This window comes from Chiloscyllium plagiosum, chromosome 5, assembly GCF_004010195.1.
Source record: "Chiloscyllium plagiosum isolate BGI_BamShark_2017 chromosome 5, ASM401019v2, whole genome shotgun sequence".
NCBI lineage: Eukaryota > Metazoa > Chordata > Chondrichthyes > Orectolobiformes > Hemiscylliidae > Chiloscyllium > Chiloscyllium plagiosum.
Window position 1 is genome coordinate 33909293 of NC_057714.1, and position 24237 is coordinate 33933529.

Below are 24237 nucleotides of genomic sequence, written 5' to 3' on the forward strand. Positions count from 1 at the left end.
TAGATTTTCAAAATCTCCAGTATTTTACTTTTGTGATATTGTGAAAGGATTTTATTTTAGCATTTGCTGGAATAATTTGGTGCTTATTTGGTAACAGAATGGCAAATGTTGTTAGATTGGGGAGAGCTTCATTTTCCTTCATGTTGGCTTATTCCAATGACAATGGTTGTTAGCTGACGAATCACTAGAAGAACACATGAAACAGTCAACTAAGACTAATTTGGTTCTCTAATTTTGCTTGCTATTATTGGTAAATTGCTATTTAAATTTCTATTCTTGTGACTTGCCTCAAATGCAACTATATAATGGCATCATATTGAAAACTACATCAACAACTCCTTGTGGAATGGAAGATGACTAGTTATACAGATCAAAGGTTGCATTTATAGTCAAACTGTATAACTGAAGTAAAGCTGTTTCTGATATTGCTGACCCTCTTTAAATGTAAAAGGCCTTTGGTCATTAGGCTGTATGTTTAGTTTGTAAAAATCACAGGTTCTGTGAAAATCAGGTTGGAATATTTGCACAGCAAACTATTTTATTCCTTTTCCCTGGAGCTTTTTCCACATGTGGATAAATATAAAGCTGTAGTGGATTGTATGTTTTCATTACCGTTTAACTGTTTACATTACAGAAATGGCATTAACCATAAAATATAACCATCCGGTATACAATTGAATTGTAGAAACTTAAAGCACAAAAGCTGGCATTTTGGGCCATCAGTACTGTGCATACACTTTGAAAGAGCACTCCTGCTTTGTTCCACTCCCCTATAAATTATTGTACCTCAAATATTATAATTCTGGCATCTTCTTTTTTTATTATTCATGGTTTCTTACCAGTATAGTTATCCCTCTCTAAATCTATTTGTATATATAATTACTTAGGTTGTCTGTTTTTAATTACGCTTCTTAAAACTTGTAACATTTTACATTAAAATTATGGGAGGAAAGATTCACACTGCACTATCTCACAGTTAGGTAATTATTTGATTCCACATTTATGTTACATCTTATTACTAACAGGACCAAATGAAACAGCTTTACTTCAGTTATACAGTTTGACTATAAATGCAACCTTTGAACTAAGGACTTGTCACTGAAGATCAGTAGAGCGAGATATGTATCTGTTGTGCTAAGTAATCACTTCACTGTAGCTCCACAAAGTACTATTATTGTAAAATGTAACATTAAACATGTGCATTAAAATACTAATGCACAACAACTACTGGTAAGGCTGTGAGATCCAGCCTCCTCCAGAGTAGTGTATGCTGTCATTATGACCTTATTCTCCTTTCCACTGCTGTCAAAATAACATCAATCATATAAAGATCCCATTTAAACTCTTTCCATTTCATGTATTATTCCTTCACTGAAACAGTGAGTATTCTGTACCAACAGATTTGCATGGATAGACTTTTCATTTGCCCTCCAGCCCAGCCATTTTCATTCCATATATGGGTGAACAGAACCAAATTTTAATTCAATTTGTAAAGTGTCTGAAAGTTAATTTGCACCAATTAGAAAGGGCATTGTCAGCATTGTTGCATTCAAACAGCTCAGAGAATCAAAGATGCGGGGATTTGCATCTGCCGCAACTTTTACAATGAAGACACTTTTGAGCAGACTCAAGTGTGCCACATTCACGGAAAGAAAGCTTTTCTTGGTGAGCCAGAAATCCATGACGACAAGATCCCATTACAGCATAGCTCTTTCATTTGGATCGGCAGCTGATTCTGAATGAACTGAAATTTACCATCCCCTGACATACAGGGCTACAGTTAACATGCAATCTACCCTTTGCATATTCCCCAGCACGTTTACTATCTGCAAAATAAATACAATGTGGGCAGTATGCACGCGCTGCTTGAGTTCTGGATACTGGCCAGTGGTTTGCTAAATGCAGACATTTGGGTTAGTGTTCCAATGTGAGCAGCTGCAATAATAAAAAAGACATTCATTAGGAACAGGAAAACCTAGAACTGCCATGACAACAGCTTGACCTTTGGAGAATTAGTATCCCAACTCAGGAGATACAAAAGGAATGGACGGAGCAGCCACTGAATCTAAATGGAAAGCATATTAGAGACTTGCGATGAAAAAAATCCTATCAGGATAGAAAAAAAATCAGTTGATTCCTGGGCTATACATGTTTCAACTGTGCTAAATATCATCTTACACATAAATAAAACAGTTCAACTATTGTCTTCAATTTAATTCTTCCACTCAAATCATGAATTTGCGTCTCCACAGCATTTGTATTTTTCTTGTACAAATGGGAAAGAGGGGTGTGAAGGAAAGACTTGATGATGAATAATTTGCTCATCCACCTTGCCTTTCCTGCAGTAAAAGAATAAATGGCTGAATTTCATCAGAAAGCAACTAAATGGTATTTATTGTGAGATAAAAGTAGAAATTGCCGAAAAGCTCAGCAGGTCCTGCAGAATCTATGGTGAGAAATCAGAGTTAACATTTTAGGTCGAGTGACTCTTCCTCAAAACTGGGTCATCCTACCCAAAATGTTAACTCTGATTTCTCTCCATAGATGCTTCCAGAATTGCTGAGCTTTTCCAACAATTTCTATTTTAGTCTCTGATTTACAGCATCCACAGTTCTTTCGGATATTATTTCTTGTGCGTTTCAGGGAGGGTTTCTTTCCAGGAGGCCAAGTGAGATTTTTCATGGTATCTTTCCAAGTTGGCTTCATTTCCTATGCACCATGTCCCTATGGCACCCAGTATGTCGTAGACTTCAACTTTTCATAGGCAGACGTACATGCCATTGTTGAGACCTTCCGGGGTTCCGGACACAATATTGAAAACGTAATTGTGCACCATGTCAAGTCCTGTCAGATTGCTCTGTAAAGTTTGTGAGAATTGCTGCAGAGATGCCAAAGAACAGAAATTGGCACAAGGCCCTGCCAATAGGTCCTGGTGAATGAGGTGATGCACAGGAGGGATTTCGTCTTCCCTCAGGATTGACAGAGGATCACGTCACCCAAGGCTGCTAGCCTGGTCAGTCAGAGGTTACAACCCAAGCAATGCTAATTCCACAGATGGGAGGAAAGCCCAGCAATGCAGAAAGTAAGTCAATGGTTTTTCCCATTCTGCAGAGATAAGTTCCACTATCTTCTGTCTGTTGCTCTGTAGTCTATCATTGTTACTCCACCCATCTCCTTACAAGGCCTATGCTCTACTACATACACATCTTTACATGCAACAACTTCCCTCACTCATCGTTCCCTCATACCACGAATCCCATTTGGTCTGTGAACTATGAACTCGTTTACTCAGGACACTTCACCACCTTCCTGCCAGCTGCACCAGGACTAACAGCTGGAACAGCCACTTTGATCTCACTCAATCCCTCTCTATGTCTCTTTCCAGTAGAAGACGACTCACAGTAAGGCAGAAAGGGAAAAGATGGCTGATGGGGTGCTCAACATTCAGCTCTTCACTTGCCCCATACTGACTATGTCTAAGTCCCTGGACTGATATTAGAGGTTGCCTTTGGCTTACTGAGGGCTATTTCCCTTGACTTAACTGATGGCTATACCCCTTACACTTTGAGATGTGGCCATTTGGGTTTATGTACATGCAGTGTAACTACTGCGTAGGCTGCTGCTTCATGGTGGTGAGATTGTTATAGCTTGGTGATGTGTCTAATAACTGCTGGCAATGCTGACAAGCTGCCTGACTGTGTCTGCACTAAAAGACAAGATAGAAGTACAATGAGACTTTAACATCTGGCTGATGGGGATAAACACAAAAATGCTTGACAAGACCTGGCAAGACAAGACATTGTGAACATTGAAGTAGTGCAAAGTGAGTTAGGGCTGAGAGAGCAAGTAAGGAATCCTGAGATACATCCTGGTGCAGTCTGTGAGCTGGGTGCCTTTTCCTGCACAAAGAATGTCCTGCAGCAGCATTGTGATGAAACATACCAGTAACCTCCAAAGTGGAGCATTGAAGTACAGACCATATTGTCTATGGGTCAGAGATGTGTCATAAGGGTGCAGTGATTGTCCCATGCTAGTTTCCATGGGCAGGGGCTATGTGTTATCACTGCCCATGGAGCATGCCTCAAAATGTCAGTGACTGATGTCCAAGATTGAAGGCTGGAGGAGCAAGTGGTGAGCAGGAGTTGTCACGTTGCCATCCTTGCTTTCATGCTGGAATTGTCACTGTCTAGTTTCTATCTGACAGGTGAGAAATTGGGACATTGCATATCAATCAGGCGAAAGTAATTAATGTTGAGATGTAAATGCATACTCATGCATTCAATGGGACCTCTTTCCACTCACGAGTTTGATTCTTATCTCGCTGTTGAGCGCTTGATTGGAGAAAGGGACTTTTCACTTTTAGTGTCATGAATCTGCTTACTGCCGGTTTCTCAGTTTTCTCCAATTCCTTGTCAGTGTCTGCGTGATTTGGGGGTTGGGTTGATTCTGCCAATGACTCAAACATTAGAAATCAGCCATTTTAATCCACTCATTGAAATAAAACAGTTTGCAGAATTTATCTCTGGATGTTTGCATTGCTATTTCAAGATTTTCATTATTTGGCTGGTTGCTATCAGTGCAGTCAAAATGACAACGTAGTTTCTTTTTAAAGCAGTTTAAATTTTCGGTAAAAGTTGATCACATTTTACCTGGAGAGCTATATCTTGACTTCAGTTCTGAATTTGCCCTTCTATCAGGTCTCTATGCTTGTGATTTAGCTCAGAATGTTGCTCACTATTTTAATTTTCAGTTGCTGTCCTATCTGTTTCTGTCAGGTCCTCAAGCCATTAATCTCTTGCCAAAGATAACAAAGTGAAGTTTTACAGACCAGTCTTCAAAAACCTTCTTCATCTAAGAGTAAAATTCAGCATGTGGTCCTTCTCTTGTGCTGTTTACATGATGTTTCCCTTATACCTTGTTCGCCAGAAATAAGGCAACACTTACAAGTAACCTGCCAAATTCAACAGCAGTCTCCTGAATTGCATTCAACTGATAATATATATTAATGTTTTGCATTATATTATTGCAGCTAAACTCTAATATTTGGCAATTACATTCCAACGTCGGTTTGCTGCGTGTGTACTGACTTTTGTTGGAAAGGTCGAATCCTTTGCCATCTAATGTAGATGAGACAGTAGATTCCAGGAAATAAACAGGAGAGAATGAACAGTTCATTCTGAATGACCAATTGAGTTGCATCCAAGTCTATGCAAGAGGTTTATCATGAATAAAGATTGGATAAAATGGGAAGAAAAGTGCAGTGTAAGTAAAGGAGTAATGGGCAATGCTGGGACATTACTAATTATCACAAATAGCAGTTTACAACTGTTAGCTTCACCCATTTTTCCATTCTTTCCCTGTTGCCCTCGACTGTAAAAGGGCAAACAAAGATATGTTGACTTTGCCAAGATAATGACGGAACAATGCAAGTCGACTTGACATTGCAAAACACCACATCCTGATAAATATTGCATTACATTTAATGAAGCAGTAGATATTGCATCTCTCTCCAGAATAATGTGTTACTGCATATTATGATTTAATACAAGTGAAAGATAAGGACAGATAACAAGATATTTCTTTAACCATTTTACATGTTTATGGTGCCACCATGGAACTTGAACTTGAAGAAGTTTTAGAAATCTCAAAAGTTGTACTTTCAAAATGCTATCTGTCGAACTGGACCCATGACGACTGTTTAGAATCGACCAGTGATTCAAATATATAGTAGCTATAAATCCATAGTGCCCACAGTTGATGTCAGAATATCATACCTGGCAACCTCTGCCACTGATTTCTATGGATCTTTCAGTGTTGGTGGAGGGCAGCCCCATATGTAGTTCAATGGTAGATGCACATATCAATAGGGGCAGCATCCTGTTCCGAGAGACTGGAAACTGTGCTTCTGGCAGGCAGAGTTGTAAGTGAGGGTGATTACTGTTACTCCAATGGACAGAAAGTTAATGTACCTTTCCTTTCCCCTTTAGCAGGACATGTTTTCTTTTAATCGAAATGTTTGAACCTATCCTTTATGGACTTTTGCCACCATCTGACAGCTTGTAATACTGAGTATAGCAGGACAGATAATACAGCAGTGTTTGAGAGACATAGGAAATCCTAGGATTCAAGTTCCCCACACCAAGCCTGATCGCCTGGCCACTGGCCTTGTTCAGGTGATTAGAGGCTTTGCCCCTTATTAAGCTCAATGGAATATTTGATGTAAATCCAAGAGTTGGTATGTCTTGGCTCTCGCCTAATTTGTGGACCGTATGTCAGTACACTTGTGTTAGAGTCATGGCAAAAGTGTCTGTACCAGAGGAGTAATGTATATTCTGTCCCATCAGTGGTCAAACTAGTTTACTATTGAGTTGCATATTATACTGTTAAGTGTCAGGATAAGCAATTCTAATAAAAACAATATAGTCATATCTACTACTAATGTGTTTAATGTTGTGCTTAATATGTAACTTTCTTGTGTCAAATAAAGGTTGGAATTTATTATCAAAGATGTTGTCATATGAATAATTAACGTAGTTCTATAAAAATGAGCTTAGGATTCTTTTAATGCAGTTATTAATCCATTTAAAATCAATAAATTAATGCTTCATTAAAATAGCAGAGAGCAAATTGATGCGAGCATGTTAGCTGTTCATTTATTAATAACATCACTTGTATTTTGTAATCTATCACAACTTAATGATAATGATAGGAAACCAGTTAAATTGTAATTTGTTTTTGTATCTGCAATGTGCTTCATGTCCATTGAGTCTGTGCAGGTCAAAAACCCACTTGACTGTTTTAATCCCATTCTCCAGCACTTACTGCATAGCCTTGTATGCCTTGGCTTTGCAAGTATACTTTTTGAATGTTCTGAGGGTTTCTGCCTAACTAAACTCTGAAATCCAGGCGACATCCTGATAAATCTCCTCTGCACCTTCTTCAGGGCAATCAAATCCCTCCTATAACATGAATTAAGAGAGAAAATAAATAATACTCCATGTTCAACCTGTCAGATATTTTAAAAAGTCTTTCTTTAAAACAAAACTTCTAGGTCCTGTTTTAAAAGATTTAAAACCTTACTTGCTAAGAATAAACCATGTTAATTCTGAAATCAACTGGGATTTTCAGATTTTTTTTAAGTGAGTTTGATATGAGAACCAAGAATCTTCTCAGCTGATTGGTAAAAGTAGGAGTGAGTTATGTATCCAGTAACTAAGCATTTTATTTTGTTTGGACAGAAACAGATCAGAATTATATCAAGACAATGTAACCACCCCATAACTCTATTCTGTATTTTTTTTTATTCTTTCACAAGAGGTGGTTGTCACTGGCTCGGCCCCCATTTATTACCAAGAGGGCAATTGAAAGTCAACCACATTTCTGTGAGTGTAGAGACACATATAGACAAGAACAGGCAAGGACAGCAGATTTCTTTCCCTAAATGACATGAATGATACAGCTGGGTTTTCACATGGTTGCCATTGGCCTAACTGTCAATTCCAGATTTTATTGAATTCAAATTTCATCATCTGCGATGGCGGGATTTGAAGTTATTTCTCCAGCACAATGTTCCAGATTGCTAGTTAACTCTCCACACCACCTCCTCTGCTGTTAGGATAGCAGGGAGTTCATTCATATGGATGTGTGTTTGAATGGTACTAAAACAATGTAGGAAGAAAATGCAGAAAGTTGTATATTTCACAAGATTCCTGTGCAGATTTCTAACATTTTGTGAGGGCTAGCGCAATTAAAGGAATAAACCTCCTTTAGCTGCTTTTAAAACCAACTGAAATACTTTACAAAGAACCATTAATCTTTCCTTTGGAAATTCACTCGTGCTAAATAACGTGCAAAAAGAATTAGCGGTAGAATTTTTCTTGGTATGTACTGCATAACCGGATTCCGTATTGACTAACAGTATATTTGGATATTACAGCAAATCTGCAGAAAAGAAATCAAAGAGCATATTTTTGTAGGCAACAGGTCCACCAATACAAGCCAATAAAAACAACGTTCTTTAGCAAGTGCATCTGCACAGGCCTAAACCAGTTCTTTCGTGTTTGGAGCCACTAAATGATTTTTGTACTGCCGCAGTCCATTGCAAAGGTTTCTAAAATTAAAGAGGATTTGAACAGGGTGTCTCCCTAGTGATTACATCCGACCATTAGGAATGAGCATAACAGGTCAGCCCCCTCTGTGTGCCATTCATAATTTGCTGACATCAGCACTCATTCATGAGACTGGGCCTTGTTTTCAGACTGCCATAATGTGAACAGACACGTGAGGCAGTTGACTTTCTAGAAAAGGGCAGGAGTTGCTGTGTGCTGTGTACACATTCCCACACAGCCTGCAAGCTCATTCACATTGAAAATAAGCAGAGGGAAAGGGGGAGGGGGAGAGAAAAAACCAACCACTTTCAAAACATAATCTTACCGATACACAGCAGACACTTTGTGAACATTTGGAGCGCTGGGTTTCATTTTAGTTTGTGTGCTGTTGTTTGCTAATTTTGAGTGAAGAGAAGTTAACTGAGGATTCAGAAGCCTTTTTTCTTTCAGAACTCAATATTGAGCAGTAAATGTTTTTAAAAATTAAATAAAGGCATATTTCTGACACAGATTTTGAATGTTTGTTAAGACTGCATGGTATGTTTCAAATGAACCTAGAGGTAAACAGAGAAAGAAGACATTTAAGGATTATTCATTCGTGTTATGAAGAATCAAGCTGTGTTTTAATGTTGTAGTTGTGAAATGTGTTGTCTGTGAAATTAGTTTTCAGGTTTGATTTTTAACATTATGTACAGGGAAAGCTTTTAGTAGTTAATGTACTATTATGCTATGAGGACTCAGATTACTACTGTTCTTTGAGAGGAGAAGAAATTTACTGAATTTAGCAAGAGATATGCCATTTAGAATCTGAGTACTGCCAGGAGACAATAGGGATGTCCGTCTTCCTTGCTAAAGCCAATATGTTCAACATATGGCAACACTTCTCAGGAAACTTCCAACCTGCCCACATTTCCCTTCCAGTCAGAACTGCCAAGTTTTTGTTAATATGAAAACATGCAAGTTAAAGAAGGCCCAGAATTCAAAATACACTTCTGATAAAGGCTAAGTTAACAGCTTTCTCATTTATTATATTTAATCATGTTCAGTATTTCAAATATCGAAATGTACCTTGTCATGGTTACCAATTGCCATGGAATGTTGAGAGTGTCTAAATGGAAAAGAACTGCCTTTATTTTGTAGTGTTATAATTTTGTTTAGTTTGTAGATGACTGGTAGTATGTAATATAAGCACTGAGTATTGGATTTCATGGCAAGTTTTAAAAAGGTTATTTTTTGATGTATAAACACTGGTTTCAAAATATTTGCCAGCTTTACTAATTGTACATTTTCCCCTTTTCACACCTGACATATCACTTACACAATTTTTCGTGAGGAACAGTCAAGAAACCAACTCTTGCCTATATCATAGATGCTTATTCCCTCGAACAAAGCTTAATATTAATGATTAATTTGTAGTGTCTTCTCTGTCTGTTGATTAGCTTGATACATACCACATAGTTTGAACTCTTACTAACCTGTATAAGCAGACTGAACTGCATCCGAGTTGTACACATTATATTCGGCTGGATCATGGAACAACCACTTCCAGCTCTTTCAGATTTATGTAAAGTCATATAATCAGAGGTTTAATAAAATTTTTGTTCTGACTTTGTGCTGTCTACCAGCACATTCCACAATTAAGACATTCCATTAAGCCAGTTGAAATATTCATGGCTGAACATACCCTTTCAAAAACTCCTGTTTCTACCACAAGCTATTAATTGGTTTAACGCCAATGTGGAAGTCTCTTTTGAGCTGGTGGCACTGAGCACCATCTGCCTGATTTGCTTTTGGATAAATACACTGCCAAATTTCAGAAATCGAGTGTACAATAAATGGAAGTTGCCCTTGCAACACTCATTCTGAGTGATAACAGAGGGTAAGTTTTCTCTAAGGATATTAGTGAAATAAATGTTCTTTTTTTTAAAATGACAATTGAGTTTTTCATGGTCACCATCATTGATATTAATATCTTATGTTTAGATTTTAGATTTAATTCATTAATTGAATTCAGATTTCTTAGCTGAATTGAATGACAGATTATTCATACTGGACAACAGAACTTGAATGACAGATTATTCATACTGGACAACAGAAACAGCTTCTATCTACCTGTCCTGTCCACATCCCTTGTGATTTTGAACAGCTTTATCAAGTCTGCTCTTAAATTCTCGTCTCCAAGGGGATTAAGCCCAACTTCAAGAATCAATTCATGTAAGTTCCTCATCCATTCTGGTAAATCTCTTCTGCCTCATCTTTAAAGCCTTTGTATTCTGCCGAGAGACTGGTGTCCCTGAATGAGACATGTTACTCCAATTAAGGCCAAACTAATATTATGTAAAAGTTCATCACAACTATCTTGCTTACATGCTATCAACCCCTATTTATAAAACACAGGATTTTCTGTTTTATTAATTGCTTACTTAACTTGTCCTGCCACCTTCAACGATAATCCTCATAAGTCCATATGTTCCACTGCTCCTTTACAACCTTTAGAATTGCATTTGTCGCCCTCATTTTTCTAAACAAAATGATTCACTTTAACCGTCTCTGCATTAAATTTAAATTTAATGCCACATGTCCACTAACCCATACACAACAACCTGCAAATAACACAAAGTTTTGTATCACCTGCAAATTTTAAAAATGTGCCATTTATACCTGAGTCTACCATTAATAATGTAGGTTAAGAGAAACAGTTCTTCTGTTAATGGCCCATGGAAAACTCCATTATATACCCTCCTCAGGTCCAAAATAACACTATTCACCAGCAGCCCCTGTTTCCTGTTACTCAGCCAATCTTGTCTCCATCACTTTAACCATTTGGGTTAAACTTTGCTGACAAGTATGTTATATGACACTTTATCACAGGATTTGTTTGGACCTCCATGCACAGCATATTGATGACATTTATCCTCATCAGTCAACTCTATTTTCTCATTTAAAAAATCAAGTTATTTAAATATGATTCGTACTTACCAAATCCATATATCCTTTCAGTAATTAGTTAACATTTGTTCAAGTGAGTGTTAAATTTGTTCTGATTTATTATTTTTAAAATGTACAGGACATTGGTTAGGACATTTGGAATATTGTGCGCAATTCTGATCTCCCTCCCGTAGGAAGGATGTTGTGAAACTTGAAAGGGTTCAGAAAAGATTGACAAGGATGTTGCCAGGGTTGGAGGGTTTGAGCTGTAGTGAGAGGCTGAATAGGCTGGGGCTGTTTTCCCTGGAACGTCAGAGGCTGAGGGGTGACCTTTGAGAGGTTTATAAAATCATGAGGGGCATGGATAGGATAAATAGACAAGGTCTTTTCCCTGGGGTGGCGGAGTGCAGAACTAGAGGGCATAGATTTAAGGTGAAAAGGGAAAGATATAAAAGGGACCTCGGGCAACTTTTTCATGCAAAGGGTGGTGTGTGTACAGAATGAGCTGCTAGAGGAAATGGTGGAGGCTGGTGCAATTACAACATTTAAAAGACATCTGGATGGGTACACGTACAGGAAAGGTTGAGAGGGATATGGGACATGTGCTGGCAAATGCGACTAGATTAATTAAGGATATCTGGTCAGCATGGATGGGTTGGACCAAAGGGTCTGTTTCCATGCTGTACATCTCTATGACTCTAAACATTTACCAGCACTGAGGTTAAACTTTGTGGCCTGAAATTTCTGGGTTTATCTTTGTATTCTTAATTTCCCATGGTATAACATTTTTAATTTTCTATCCTTTGGTACTATCCCTGTATCTAAGAAAGATTGGAAAATTAAAGCCAATGCCTCTGCAAATTCTAACTTATTTAACTCAGCATCCTTAGATTTCATCTGGTCCTGGTGACTTGCCATCTTTAAATGCTATGGCCTTATCTAAAAACTTTTCATGATCAAGTTTTAATTTACCCAGTGTCTCAAATACCTCCTTTTTCACTGTGACTAGGGCAAAATGTTCTTCACTAAAAGTAATTGTTACTATTCATTTATGTCCTCAGCTTAAGCCCTTTTGTTTTCATGTGTACACCCCCTTTTCGATTCAAAACTGGCCCTATGTCCCCTTTTTAACCATTATTTTATTACGTATATGCTTTGAAAATCCTTTTATGTTACATGCTAATCTCTTCTTATACCCTCTATTTATCTTATTTGTTTTCCCTATAAGCTTCTTATTACAGTTGGTTCTGTCATCTATTCACCTGTCATCTGTCTCATGCGTTCCTTTTGTATTTTGTCATGCACTCTATCTCTTTCATAACACAGGGATATCGGGCTTTGTTTACCGTTTTCTTTCCCATCATGGAAATGTACCTCAACCACAGACAATTTCCCCTTTAAAGCAAGTTTATTGTTTTGTTACAGTTTTGTTCACCAATCTTTGATTCCAATCTATCTGGGCTTGAACCATTCTCATTCAACTGACATTGGCTTTGCCCTAAATCAATATGTTTACTCTGTATTGCTTCTTACCCTTTTCCAAAGCTACCCTAAACTTTATGATGCAACGATTATTGTCCATTCAATATTCTCCTGCTGACATTCAATTCCATTTGACCCACCTTATTCCCCAGAACCAGATCAAACAATGATTCCTTTATCATGAAGCTAAAATTGTCAGCTCAAAAATTCTCCTGACTGCACTTTATAAGCTTTACTGCCTCTCTGTCCTTTGCACCTTTATTATCTCAGTTTATATAGGAATAAATTTAAGTCCCCGTTATAACTATTGTGCATTTAGTGTGCATCTCTAAATTGCTTATAAATGTGTTCCTCTGTATCATTTCTACCAGTTGGTACTCTGTCGAATACACCCAATCATGTACCTCATGATACATCTGTTTCTTATTGCTACCAACCTTGACCTCTTTAAGACATCATCTGTTTTTAATATAACCCACTATCTCCATATCCATTAATTCTCTTAATACCAATAAATCTATACACCTCAGACTTGAAAATCCTCAGTGATTCAGCATCCACAGCTCTCTGGAATAAAGTTGATGAAATTGCTCCTGAATGCAGTCTTAAATGGCACACACTTACTCAGAGACCATGACTCCATTTTGTAGATTCCACAGTCAGTCGAAATATCTCAGAATCAACCCTGTCAAATCTCTTAAATATTGTTGAAGAGTGTGGAGCTGGAAAAGCACAGCCAGTCAGGCAGCATCTGGGGAGCAGGCGAATTGATGTTTCGGGCATTAAGCCCTTAAATGTCCTCTCGTTATTCTAAATTCCAGAGAATATAGTTCGCTAAAGTCCTTTAGGGAAGGTTATCTGCCATCTTTACCTGGTCTGGCCTATGTGTGAGTCCAGACCCACAGCAATGTGGTTGACAATTAAACTGCCCTCTGGGTAATTAGGAATGGTTGGCCAAGTCAGCAATGCCGTCATCCCTTGAATGAATTAAAAACATTTTAGAACTGCCTAGTCCAATCATCTCTCCTTTCAGGACATTCTTCTCCTTCCAGAAATGGGGCCATTGGACATGTGTTGCATTTTCTCTCAACAAGTATTTCTTGCCATTGTAAAGTTTGAGGAGCTGCATTGTTAAAGTCAAAGTAGTACGTCTTCAATGAAATGCTGCTGTTACTGTTGTAAGGGTGTTACATACCAGATTTGAGGTTGATGCTTTGTAGTTGCTTTATTTTATGTGGTAACGTGCTGATATGCATCAAAGTTATCACTGCCCTGGACTTTGTAAATCTAGTGGCTATGGCTCAATACTAATCCATTGGTATTGCATCAAGGTATTCTCATCTATTGGCTCCCGAATCTGATTTTACTTCTTTGTTAGCTTCTGAACTGATCTTTGTCTGTACATTTGTTTTATGCAGTCAATTTTATGCAGAGGTTAGAACAGGGAAACGAGAAATTAATGAAAGAAAGACCAAGAATCAGAATCAAGGCTTGGCTTAGGAAACAGAAAGTGAGGTCTGCAGATGCTGGAGGGGAGGAGGTGTAGTCCAGGTAGCTGTGGGAGTCGGTTGGTTTGTAGTTTGGCTTAGGAAACTAACTTGGCAGCAAACTTCAACTCAAGAGCCAAGGTAATAGTAAAGTCAAATACAAAAACCAGAGGAGAAGTAGAATTCGTTGCAGAAACCAGCAAATAATTCCAATAAATAAAGTTTATTTGACCAGAATGGTCCAATAGCAGGGCTGAACCTGCAGCAGAAAAGTCAGTGTACGCAGCAGAAAAATATACACTTTTATGTATTTAATTGACCAAAATTGAGACCAGGTAACCAGTAAACACATTTTATTTTCTGAATTTCAGCACTCCTTTACTCTCTAATATGAGGCCATGGATTAACAAATACCTTACTGTAAATAGTTGGAGAATATTATAAAACGTCAATAATGTCTGTTCTGTACCTCACTGATGTATAAGTCTATTTAATAACATGTAGATGTCATTTGATGGATGTGTTCAGTTTTCACAGATGTCTCTTGTGTAAGAATTGAAGGCTGTATCTCAATATCTAATACAATCTGCTAGACGTTCCTGTTCTAGAATATTTGAGCATCATGAATAGTGCATTAATAAAAAAAATGTCACCACTGAAGAGTGGCCATCCATTTCATGTCTGTTATTTTATCAGTGCATGATCCTCCTCACAAGATGCGTTTCTGTACCTGATGAACCAATACAACCAGAAGTGAGAACAGAAATATCTGCCATAGGAGTATTTTCGTGAAGTGTTTACAAATCCTGTATTAGGTGATAGTTTTACCAGAACTATTGGTTTTGAATTACTTTGTATGTGCTACATCACTACTAATATGAAGCTTTGGTTTTTTTTAAAGTTATAATGAAACAATGTAAAATCCAATGGAAGTCTCTGCTCTTTGTGCTCAATTTCCTGATTTAAGCTCTAAATATCTAAAGCTCTGTATCAGTTATATGAAATAGAAAAAGTTACTATGTTTGAATAATTCCTGTCTTTTGGATGAGAATCATTACAGCTATAAGCTGTTTGAACACTAACCAACTATGTTGTCTTTCAATGTTCTCACAAATTGATTTTGTTTTTTTTAAACAATGACCTGCAAAATTTGAATTGAGAAATCAAAGAACTGAACTTCCTGCCCTAGTTCTTGGGAAATAGTGAAATTGCTGTGTTTCTATCCACTTAAATATACATGGGAATTCCAGGTTTCTTTTCTGTAAGTTTGGAGATGAGCTTGTATTTTCAATACATGTCCACCAGGCAGAGTCAGAGCGAGAAGGAAGCAGGTATTCCTGATCTCCCACTGATCTACCTTACAGCAATGATTCCTTGACACTGCAGGCTCAGAGGTCAACAAACAAACACGCATGCCTACCAAAAGATCTCAATCCTAGATAGATCATCAGACTTGAAGGTTTAAAGGTATGAATTAACTTTTACAACATAAGCCCCACCAAGCATTTTCAGGCGAAGTCTGCTGTCAATCTCCATCGACAATGGACCAAATGGTTTTTTTTCCATACTTGATCAATCTATGGAGTCATAGAGCCATACATCATGGAAGCAGAACCTTCGGTTCAACTAGTCCATGCCGACTATGTTCCCAAACTAAACATCCTATTTGCCGCATTTGGCCCACTTCCCTCCAAACCTTTCTATTCATGTACCTATCCAAGTATCTTTAAATGTAACCATACCTGCATTCATGTCTTCCTCTTGCAGTTCATTTCACACACAATCCACTCTGTGTAAAAAAAAAAGTTGCCCCTTATGTCCTAGTTTTGAATTCCCCCACCCTCGACAAAAAACTGTTGCTATTCACCTTATCTATGCTCCTTATGATTTTATAAAGCCCTATAAGGTCACTGCTCAACCCTCCTATATCCCAGTGTAAAAGGTCCCAACCTAATTTTATAACTCAAACCCTTCACTACCACAACATCCTGGTAAATCTTTTCTGCACCCTTCTTATAACCGGGAGACCAGAACTGCACAGAGTACTCCAAAAGAGGCCTCACCAACTCCTGTGCAACATCAACATGACTTTTCAATACCTATTCTCAAAGGTCTAAGCAATGAAGGCAAGCGTGTTAAACACCTTCTTAACCACCCTGTCTCCCCTATAATACAAATTTCAAAGAATTAGGTATCTAAATCTCTAGGTCACTTTGTTTTACATCACTAACCAGGGTGTCATTAATTGTACAGGTTTGTTTTACTAAACTGCAATATTTCACATTTTCCCAAATTGAATTCCATCTGCAACTCCTCAGCCTATTGACTCAATTGATCAAGGTATCTTTAATCTTAGATAACCTTCTTCACTGTTCACTATATGACCGATTTTGGTGTCATCTGCAAACTTCCTAGCCATGCCTCCTATATTCTCTTCCAACTTATTTACATAAATGACAAACAAAAGTGAACCCGGTATCAATCACTGTGGAAAATCGTTGGTCACAGGCCTCCAATCCAAACAAAACCTTCCCACCGCCCTCTCTCCCTCCCTACTGTTAAGCAAATTTTGTATCCAGTTGGCAAGCTCGCCCTGAATCCTATGTGACCTTACTTGACTAATTAGTCTACCAAAAGTAACCTTGTGAAAGGCTTTACTAAAGTCCTTGTAACTGTCTACCACTCTACCCTCATCAACCTTTTTGGTTACTTCCACAAAACACTCAATCAAGTTTAAAATCCCACAACACCAGGTTATAGTCCAACAGGTTTCATTGGAAGCACTAGCTTTCGGAGCACCGCGCCTTTATCAGGTGGTTGATGAAGGAGCAGTGTTCTGAAAGCTAGTGCTTCCAATTAAACCTGTTGGACTATAACCTGGTATTGTGTGATTTTTAACTTTGTACACCCCAGACCAACACCGGCATCTCCAAATCATGACTTCTATCAAGTTTGTGAGACACGATTTCTTTCCCACAAAGCCATGTTGAATATCCCTAACCAGTCATGATGTCTCCAAATGCATGTAAATCCTATCTTTCAGAATCACCTCCAACAATTTACCCACCATGAATATCAGGCTCACAGGTCTATAGTTCCCATGCTTCTCCTTACAGCCTTTCTTAAATAAATGCACAACATTAGCTATCCTCCAGTCCTCCAGCACCTTACCTCCAGTTATAGATGATACATCTATGAATGCTCAGTAGTTTGCAATCTTCAAAGCATGGCCCACAGCTATTTATTATGTATTTGACCTAGGGGAGGAAATTCTAATTTCCTGGGCCATCAAAATTTGGAGATGCTGCTACTGTCCTTTGTCAGTATAGGCATCATGAAATTCTGTCCACAGGCATCCAAAGGTAACACATTGAATTTTTTTTTAAAAAATGGAACAGTAACATATATTGAAAAGCAACTACAAGATTGTCAGAATATAAGTATTTTAAAAATTTTATGTTGAGAATAAAAGCCTCTTGCCGAAGGTTCCTCAGAATACTAAACAAGCAGTTACTTAATAATGTATGCTCTCGGCCACAATAAACAAACACTGCTCTTGCTGTGAATGAAATAATTAGATTCAGTTTACAAGTTCACATTTTAGGCTTAGTGTCAAAGTGCTACAGTTTCATTAATTTATTTTAATCGTGGGCTGTAATAGAGAAACAAGCAAAATCCCATTTTCTAGCCTTATCAGCTGTAGTGCTAACCTTGATGTACAAAAATGTAGTTTCACTTTTTTCACAACCCCGCATATTTTTAGTATTCTGTTAAAAATGGGTCTGGAATTTCTCTGCTTTTCACCAGAAGATTGGTTAGTTCCGCTACTAGTCAATCAATTGTCTATTAATGAAACTAGTGAATAGTCTGCAATATGGCCATTTTCTTATTTTTTTTAATTTCTGGAAGCAACTGAATGTGAGATCTATATGAGCAATTCTAAATAAAGATATGCATTGTGCTGCTGGAGTTTGACTTCAGCTCTCCCATTCTTGCTGTCGAGGTCACTACATGGTTTGTATTAGTAGAACTTTTTTTATGTTGCCAATATTTACATTACAGGGGAAAGTGAGGACTGCAGATGCTAGAGATCAGAACACAAGGTTCAGTGCGCATAATCAAACAGATTCGGGGATTATAACAATAGAGAAATAGCTTGTAATGTAAATATTGCTGAAAATGTGTTGCTGGAAAAGCGCAGCAGGTCAGGCAGCATCCAAGGAGCAGGAGAATCGACGTTTCGGGCATAAGCCCTTCTTCAGATTCCTGACCTGCTGCGCTTTTCCAGCAACACATTTTCAGCAATATTTACATTACAAGCTATTTCTCTATTGTTATAATCCCCGAATCTGTTTGATTATGCGCACTGAACCTTGTGTTCCACACAATCTTTCAATAAAGGCCCCTAACAATTGAGATCAGAGATAGAGGTATGTTTCCTATTAATACTTCATGTGACAAAATTAATTATAGTAAGCCGACAAAACTGAGAAAACATTCCAAGTTATGTGGTATATGCCTGCAAACCTTGTAGTACCAGTGATAAGTATCATGAATTTGAATTCATTAGAGAATCGTGCAAAACTCCAAATGATTTGCCCATGTGATCATTTCAGAGCTAATTTGGGAATTCAGTCTGTAATTTATTGAAATAAAATGTACTCTCTAAGGTCAAAACTGAAAGTGAATTCCAACTACTGGTCCTTTTTGGAAATCTTGTGGTACAATCTCTGCTTCTGAACCAGAAGTTTTGGATTCTAGACCGCATCAGGATTTGAAGGCAGGTGTGTCCACAGCACAGTGAAGCAGTTTGTATATCAAACTGCAAATCTTTCCAACAAATTGCAAAGGTGGCATGGTGACTCAGTGATCAGCATTGCTGCGTCGCAGCACCAGGGACCCAGGTTCAATTCCAGCCTTGGGTGACTGATGGTGTAGAGTTTGCAAATTCTCCCCAATCTGCGTGGGTTTCCTTCCACAGTCTAAAGAAGTCCAGATCAGGTGGATTGGCCATGCTAACTTGCGCATAAGTGTCCAGAAATGTGTAAAATTAGGCAGAGTTACAGGGATGGGGTTGGGGGTGGGGGAGGGTGGGTCTGGGTGGGATGCTCTTCAGAGAGTTGTATGGACTTGTTGGGCTGAATGGCCTGTTTCCACACTGTAGGCATTCTATGATGATGAAAAATATTGATGGCAGGCTATACAAGCAGAAGAAATTCATGGTCAGTCTCAGATAAAATAAGTTATGACCCTCTGCCATCACTATCCATAATTCTAGGCTACAACTTGCACGTAAAAGCACAGGTTGCCAAAGCAACATGGAATCTTTGAATAATCAGTCGTGCACTGTCTCCACTGGTCAATCAGAACACTAAAAATGCCACTTTTCTCTACACTTACAGCAGAAACAAAAAAAACCTCTAAAACTTAGAACAGTGATGTTGATGTAACAAAACTTTCCAAAGTATTGTGTAAAGAAAATTGAACACAGATTGGAAATCAGTGAGCATTTTGAACAGATTGAATCATAATTGTTTGAAAACACTGAATTATATTCCTGTCTTTATTTTGATTGCTTTTATAGTTTACTGTCTTTTTTTTTTCAGATGTAAGTGATCAGCTATTTGAAGTGATTGGTCTGGAAGGGGCCATGGAGATGGGACAGATCTACACTGGACTGAAAAGTGCAGGGAAGCGACTAGCCCAGTGCTCCCTGGTAACCATCAGGTTTGTCTCAGTGTATCCATAGGATACTGTTATGTATTTATACCTGGTTTGACTAAAGTTTAAATGCTCAGACTGCAAATTCAATCAGTTTTATTTAAACACAGTTCTGGTTTTGATTTTGCCAGTGCTAAACTGCAGCTTCATATTACTCAGCGAGAACTGATTTAGCTATCCTGTGGATGACGAAGGCAGTTCTGCAACAGGGCAGAGAGAATGCTCCACAGGCTACTATTATGATGTCTTCCAAATGTCATCTTTGATTTTCACAATGTTGATTGTTTGTCCTTCATCTCTGCTGTCAGCCACCCATGCCCTTCCAATGCTGCTATGTTCAAATCTATCACCACTGCATCTTTATATCTGGCTTCAGGTCTTCCTCTTCTCATTATTCGTGGCAGTACCTTCTCAGTTATTCACCTCACTGCATTTTTTCTCTCTCTTTTTTCTCTTTTTCTCTTTTTCTCTCATCCTCTTTCTTTCTCTCTTTCTTTCTTTCCCCCCTCTTTCTCTCTCTCTCTCTCTCTCTCTGACATAGATGACTGTACCATTTCAATGTCTTCTTGCTACTTCCTTCTTTGCTTTGTCAGTCTTCGCAGACCCCGTGGGTGTGTTCGTTCCTGGTTTTGTTCAGTGTTGTTATTCCACAACTCCACCTCAACATATATAAATCTTAGTATCCAGTAGCTGTGTATCTCTTCCTGGTGATGTCCAAGTTTCTGGACTACATAACAAAGCTGGTCTTGCAACCATCTTGTAGATTTCTCCTTTCAGTTTTCTATTAAGATCAGGTTTGCATGCGGGTATGTGAACATCGGCATTAACAAACGTAACACTGTACACTGGGGAAGGTAGTAGATGCCATGCCTAAGACTCAGCACACTGCCCCAATTCCATCCTGTTTTGAGATCCCTAACAAAGCAGCCCCTAATTATTGTATAACCCAATACTATAAGCTTTAATGGTATTTTTCTATTACTTAGCATTCCACCACACTTCTTTCAATTATTTCAAGAAACTCGATTAATTTCTATTTTTTGTATCCCTATCTTCAGCCATCACTAACCTTATGTACTAGAAACTATGCGCTTTCTTCAAATAATCACTCATAATCTTTATGCCTCCACTCTTACCATCCTCTTTGTGGTCAATCAGTCAACCCATAACTTAGATCATTGGTCTCCTGATCTTCATGCCTCTGTCTTGCAGTGCATTTTTGTCTCTGGATCTCCAAATAATTAATCATGTTACCATTATCTCCATCTCAAAGCTCAATGTTATTTGCAAACCTTATTGACCCGTGACACTTCCTGTCTCATTTGTTCAGTTCAAGCAATCTACTGAATTTATTGAGCTTATTGTACCCTCAGCATTCCCAAATATTTTGTAAAAAAAGCAATTTGAAAAGTTTATGCAGTACGTGAGCCAAATGATCCATTTGGGTTGGGAGCAAGAAAGACTCCTTGGGTAAAAAGACTGAAAGTTTATTTTGTATTCATATTTTACTGAGAAGCATTTGTCAAGATGACAGGAATAGCATCTTGTTTTATCTTGAAGAGAGGGTACTTAATTGCTGAATTTTATATAGTACAGAACATCACTGATAAATGCTTGAAGCCTATCCTGCAGTCAGTAACTAAGTTTCAGTACATTGGTGTATAAGTCACAGAACCCCTTAAGTTAAGAGGAAATGAGTCAGTAGGATCGATTAACTACAGACCAGAATGATTGATTTTTAAAAAATAGATAACTATGATCATAGTCTGCTTTAAAGCTATTGCACTGAAAATAAATGTCAATCGCACTTCAAATCATAACAATTTCTCATAGAATCCCAACAGTGTGGAAACAGGCCCTTTGGCCCAACAAATCCATACCAACCCTCTGAAAAGTAACCCACCCAAGGTCCATTCCCCTGACTAATACTGTTAACCTACACATCCCTAAACACTATGGGCAATTTAGCATGGCCAGTTCACCTAACCTGCACATCTTTGGATTGTGGGCAGAAACCCACGCAGACACTGGGTTGGAAACAAACCCAGGTCCCTGGTGCTATGAGCCATTGTGCCGCTCTGAGTATCCTTTAAGATGATGTTTTAACAAGGCCAATAAACCAAACTTAAAGTGGAATTATTTTGCCTTAGATATTGAATTTAAGCAAAACACAATATTGCTGAGGATTAATGATTAGTGTCAACAGGAGTTGACCCACTTCTGTTGAATGAATTCCATTGAGGTAAAAGATGACTGGCTACTATCTGAGGTTTTTGGCAAGTTCATTTCCATTTCCAGAGAGATGTGGTCCAACAGTTAAGGGAAAGCCAACTAATCTGACACTTAAAACTCAGTCTAATTTGAATAAAGCAAAATTTCATATTCAGGTCAACTAATAATTCACATTAATTTTATAGTTAATAATTAAACATACTAAACAACTATTTAATGAAAATGTTTCTTATTTTTCACTGTAAACTTTTAAAACATGCTCAAAAATCAAATGGCGCCAGGTCATAGTCCAACAGGTTTATTTGAAATTGCTCTATAACCTGGACTATCTCCACATCATTTTAAAACTTGAATTGTCTGTGCACACTGAGCTGAGAGAAAAATGCACTCTACAAATTATCTTCTGGGTTATTCAACGATTAGTGTTGGGAAATTCCAGGACAATATGAGATTTCAGTAACTAGGTAAAAACAATGACTGCAGATGCTGGAAAAGCACAGCAGTTCAAGCAGGGCTGTATTCCTGATGAAGGGCTTTTGCCCGAAACATCGATTTTCCTGCTCCTCGGATGCTGCTTGAACTGCTGTGCTTTTCCAGCACGACTCTAATCCAGAGGGATTTCAGTAACTCTCTAGAGTAGTGCATGTGTTGCATGACTTGGAGAGGAAGGTAAGTCCCTGCATGTGTGTATCAAACCAGATGTAACACCACTACACATTCCACCATCAATGTTAGAACCTAACAATGTTTTCTGCCTCCTCTTCATAAAATGTAGCCATCACAGAGCTATGTCATACTGATTTACCTGAACAGGTCGCAGCGGGGTGGAACCTCCCTTGAACATGTATTAACATTCCCAGATGCTTTAAAGAACAACAACAGTAACATTGTTCAGTTTAGTAATTTGTTGGATCACAAGTATAGTAATTGTTTGCGAGGAACAATAATTTCATGACTTTCCTTGCAGAAAGATGGCATCATGTTGGCAGGATACAAAATGTTTCCTGTGTGCCAGGTTATCCAACAGCATCAGAGATGGCACCCATTTACCGCAGAACCTGGCTAAAGTCAATTCTCCGTGCAGGGTGCAATGAAGTCCTATAATGACCCCACCTGCATTCATTTTGTACTTTGCTACATTTTCTTTGCCAACCATCAAACAGAAGCTCAAGTGTGATAAATGTCTTTACACTTGATTTCTACCTCTCATTATATTTCTGATCCTTTGCCTTGGCAAACTTTTCAAATGAAATTTGAAGCTTCATAAAAGTTAAATCAATATTCATTCCAATGTGTAACCACTTTAAATACATTCATCTCTTTAAGCTGCTTCCCAGGTTTCACACAATTACTCCATTAAGATAGTTTCTGGTGCAAATCCAAAGTCGATGTGAATTATTTAGATGGGGTGAAACTGTAACATTGAGCACTGTTACCCAGAGTCTGGAGAAAAAGAGCCAGTCCTTAATCAAATTTTATTCGTTTTGAGTATATTTTTATCTGTGTAATTGATGTAATTTCTTATAATCTGTTATTTATTGTTATGTCACATTTCCTTATTCCTTTGTTCTCAAGAACCAGTAAGTTCCTGCCAATGCAGATTGATGGAGAACCTTGGATGCAGACACCTTGTACAGTAAGTAGAGATTATTGGTGAAAACTATTGCAGTTTTCACCACGCTAAAATACCTCCAAGAAGGCAACAGATGTATCGCATTTAAAATGAGGGTGAGTCACTATCCTCGAGGAGAAAGTGAGGTCTGCAGATGCTGGAGATCAAAGTTGAAACTTTATTGCTGGAACAGCACAGCAGGTCAGGCAGCATCCAGGGAACAGGAGATTCGACGTTTCGGGCACAGGCCCTTCTACATTCCTGAAGAAGGGCCTGTGCCCGAAACGTCGAATCTCCTGTTCCCTGGATGCTGCCTGACCTGCTGTGCTGTTCCAGCAATAAAGTTTCAACTGAGTCACTATCCTGAAATACGGAATGGATTTAGTGGTTGTCAAAAACTGGGTAAGTTCAAAAGACTGCACAGTTATGTAGTAAAGAAATACGCAAGTGTGTTTTTGAACTGATAGGATTTCCAAGTGTTGTAATGTAACCTGGGTTCAGCACAGACAGATAGATAAAGGCTCCTTTTGCTGTTACTTGTGGCTCAATTTGAACAAGGTCAAAGCCATTCTGTTCAGCATCCAACAGAAACTGTGTCCTAGTCCCTGATCTCATTCCCTTGTTTGGATGGCACTCAAATCCAAGCAGATAGCATACTACATAACTG

At 38.2% G+C, this 24237-nt stretch overlaps 1 protein-coding gene across 8 annotated transcripts in view; it reads left to right on the plus strand.

The window, feature by feature from the left end:
- dgkb (diacylglycerol kinase, beta) overlaps positions 1–24237 on the plus strand; it is a 788800-nt gene that overhangs the window by 681874 nt on the left and 82689 nt on the right. For 6 of the 8 annotated variants that reach the window (XM_043689831.1, XM_043689832.1, XM_043689838.1 and 3 more), the window contains 2 exons: positions 19612–19732; positions 23534–23594. In XM_043689831.1, coding sequence (XP_043545766.1) covers positions 19612–19732; positions 23534–23594 — 182 coding nt within the window. Of the gene's footprint in view, positions 1–4775; positions 4949–19611; positions 19733–23533; positions 23595–24237 lie in introns of those variants that run through there. The other 2 variants (XR_006311661.1, XM_043689837.1) reach the window with 1 other exon arrangement.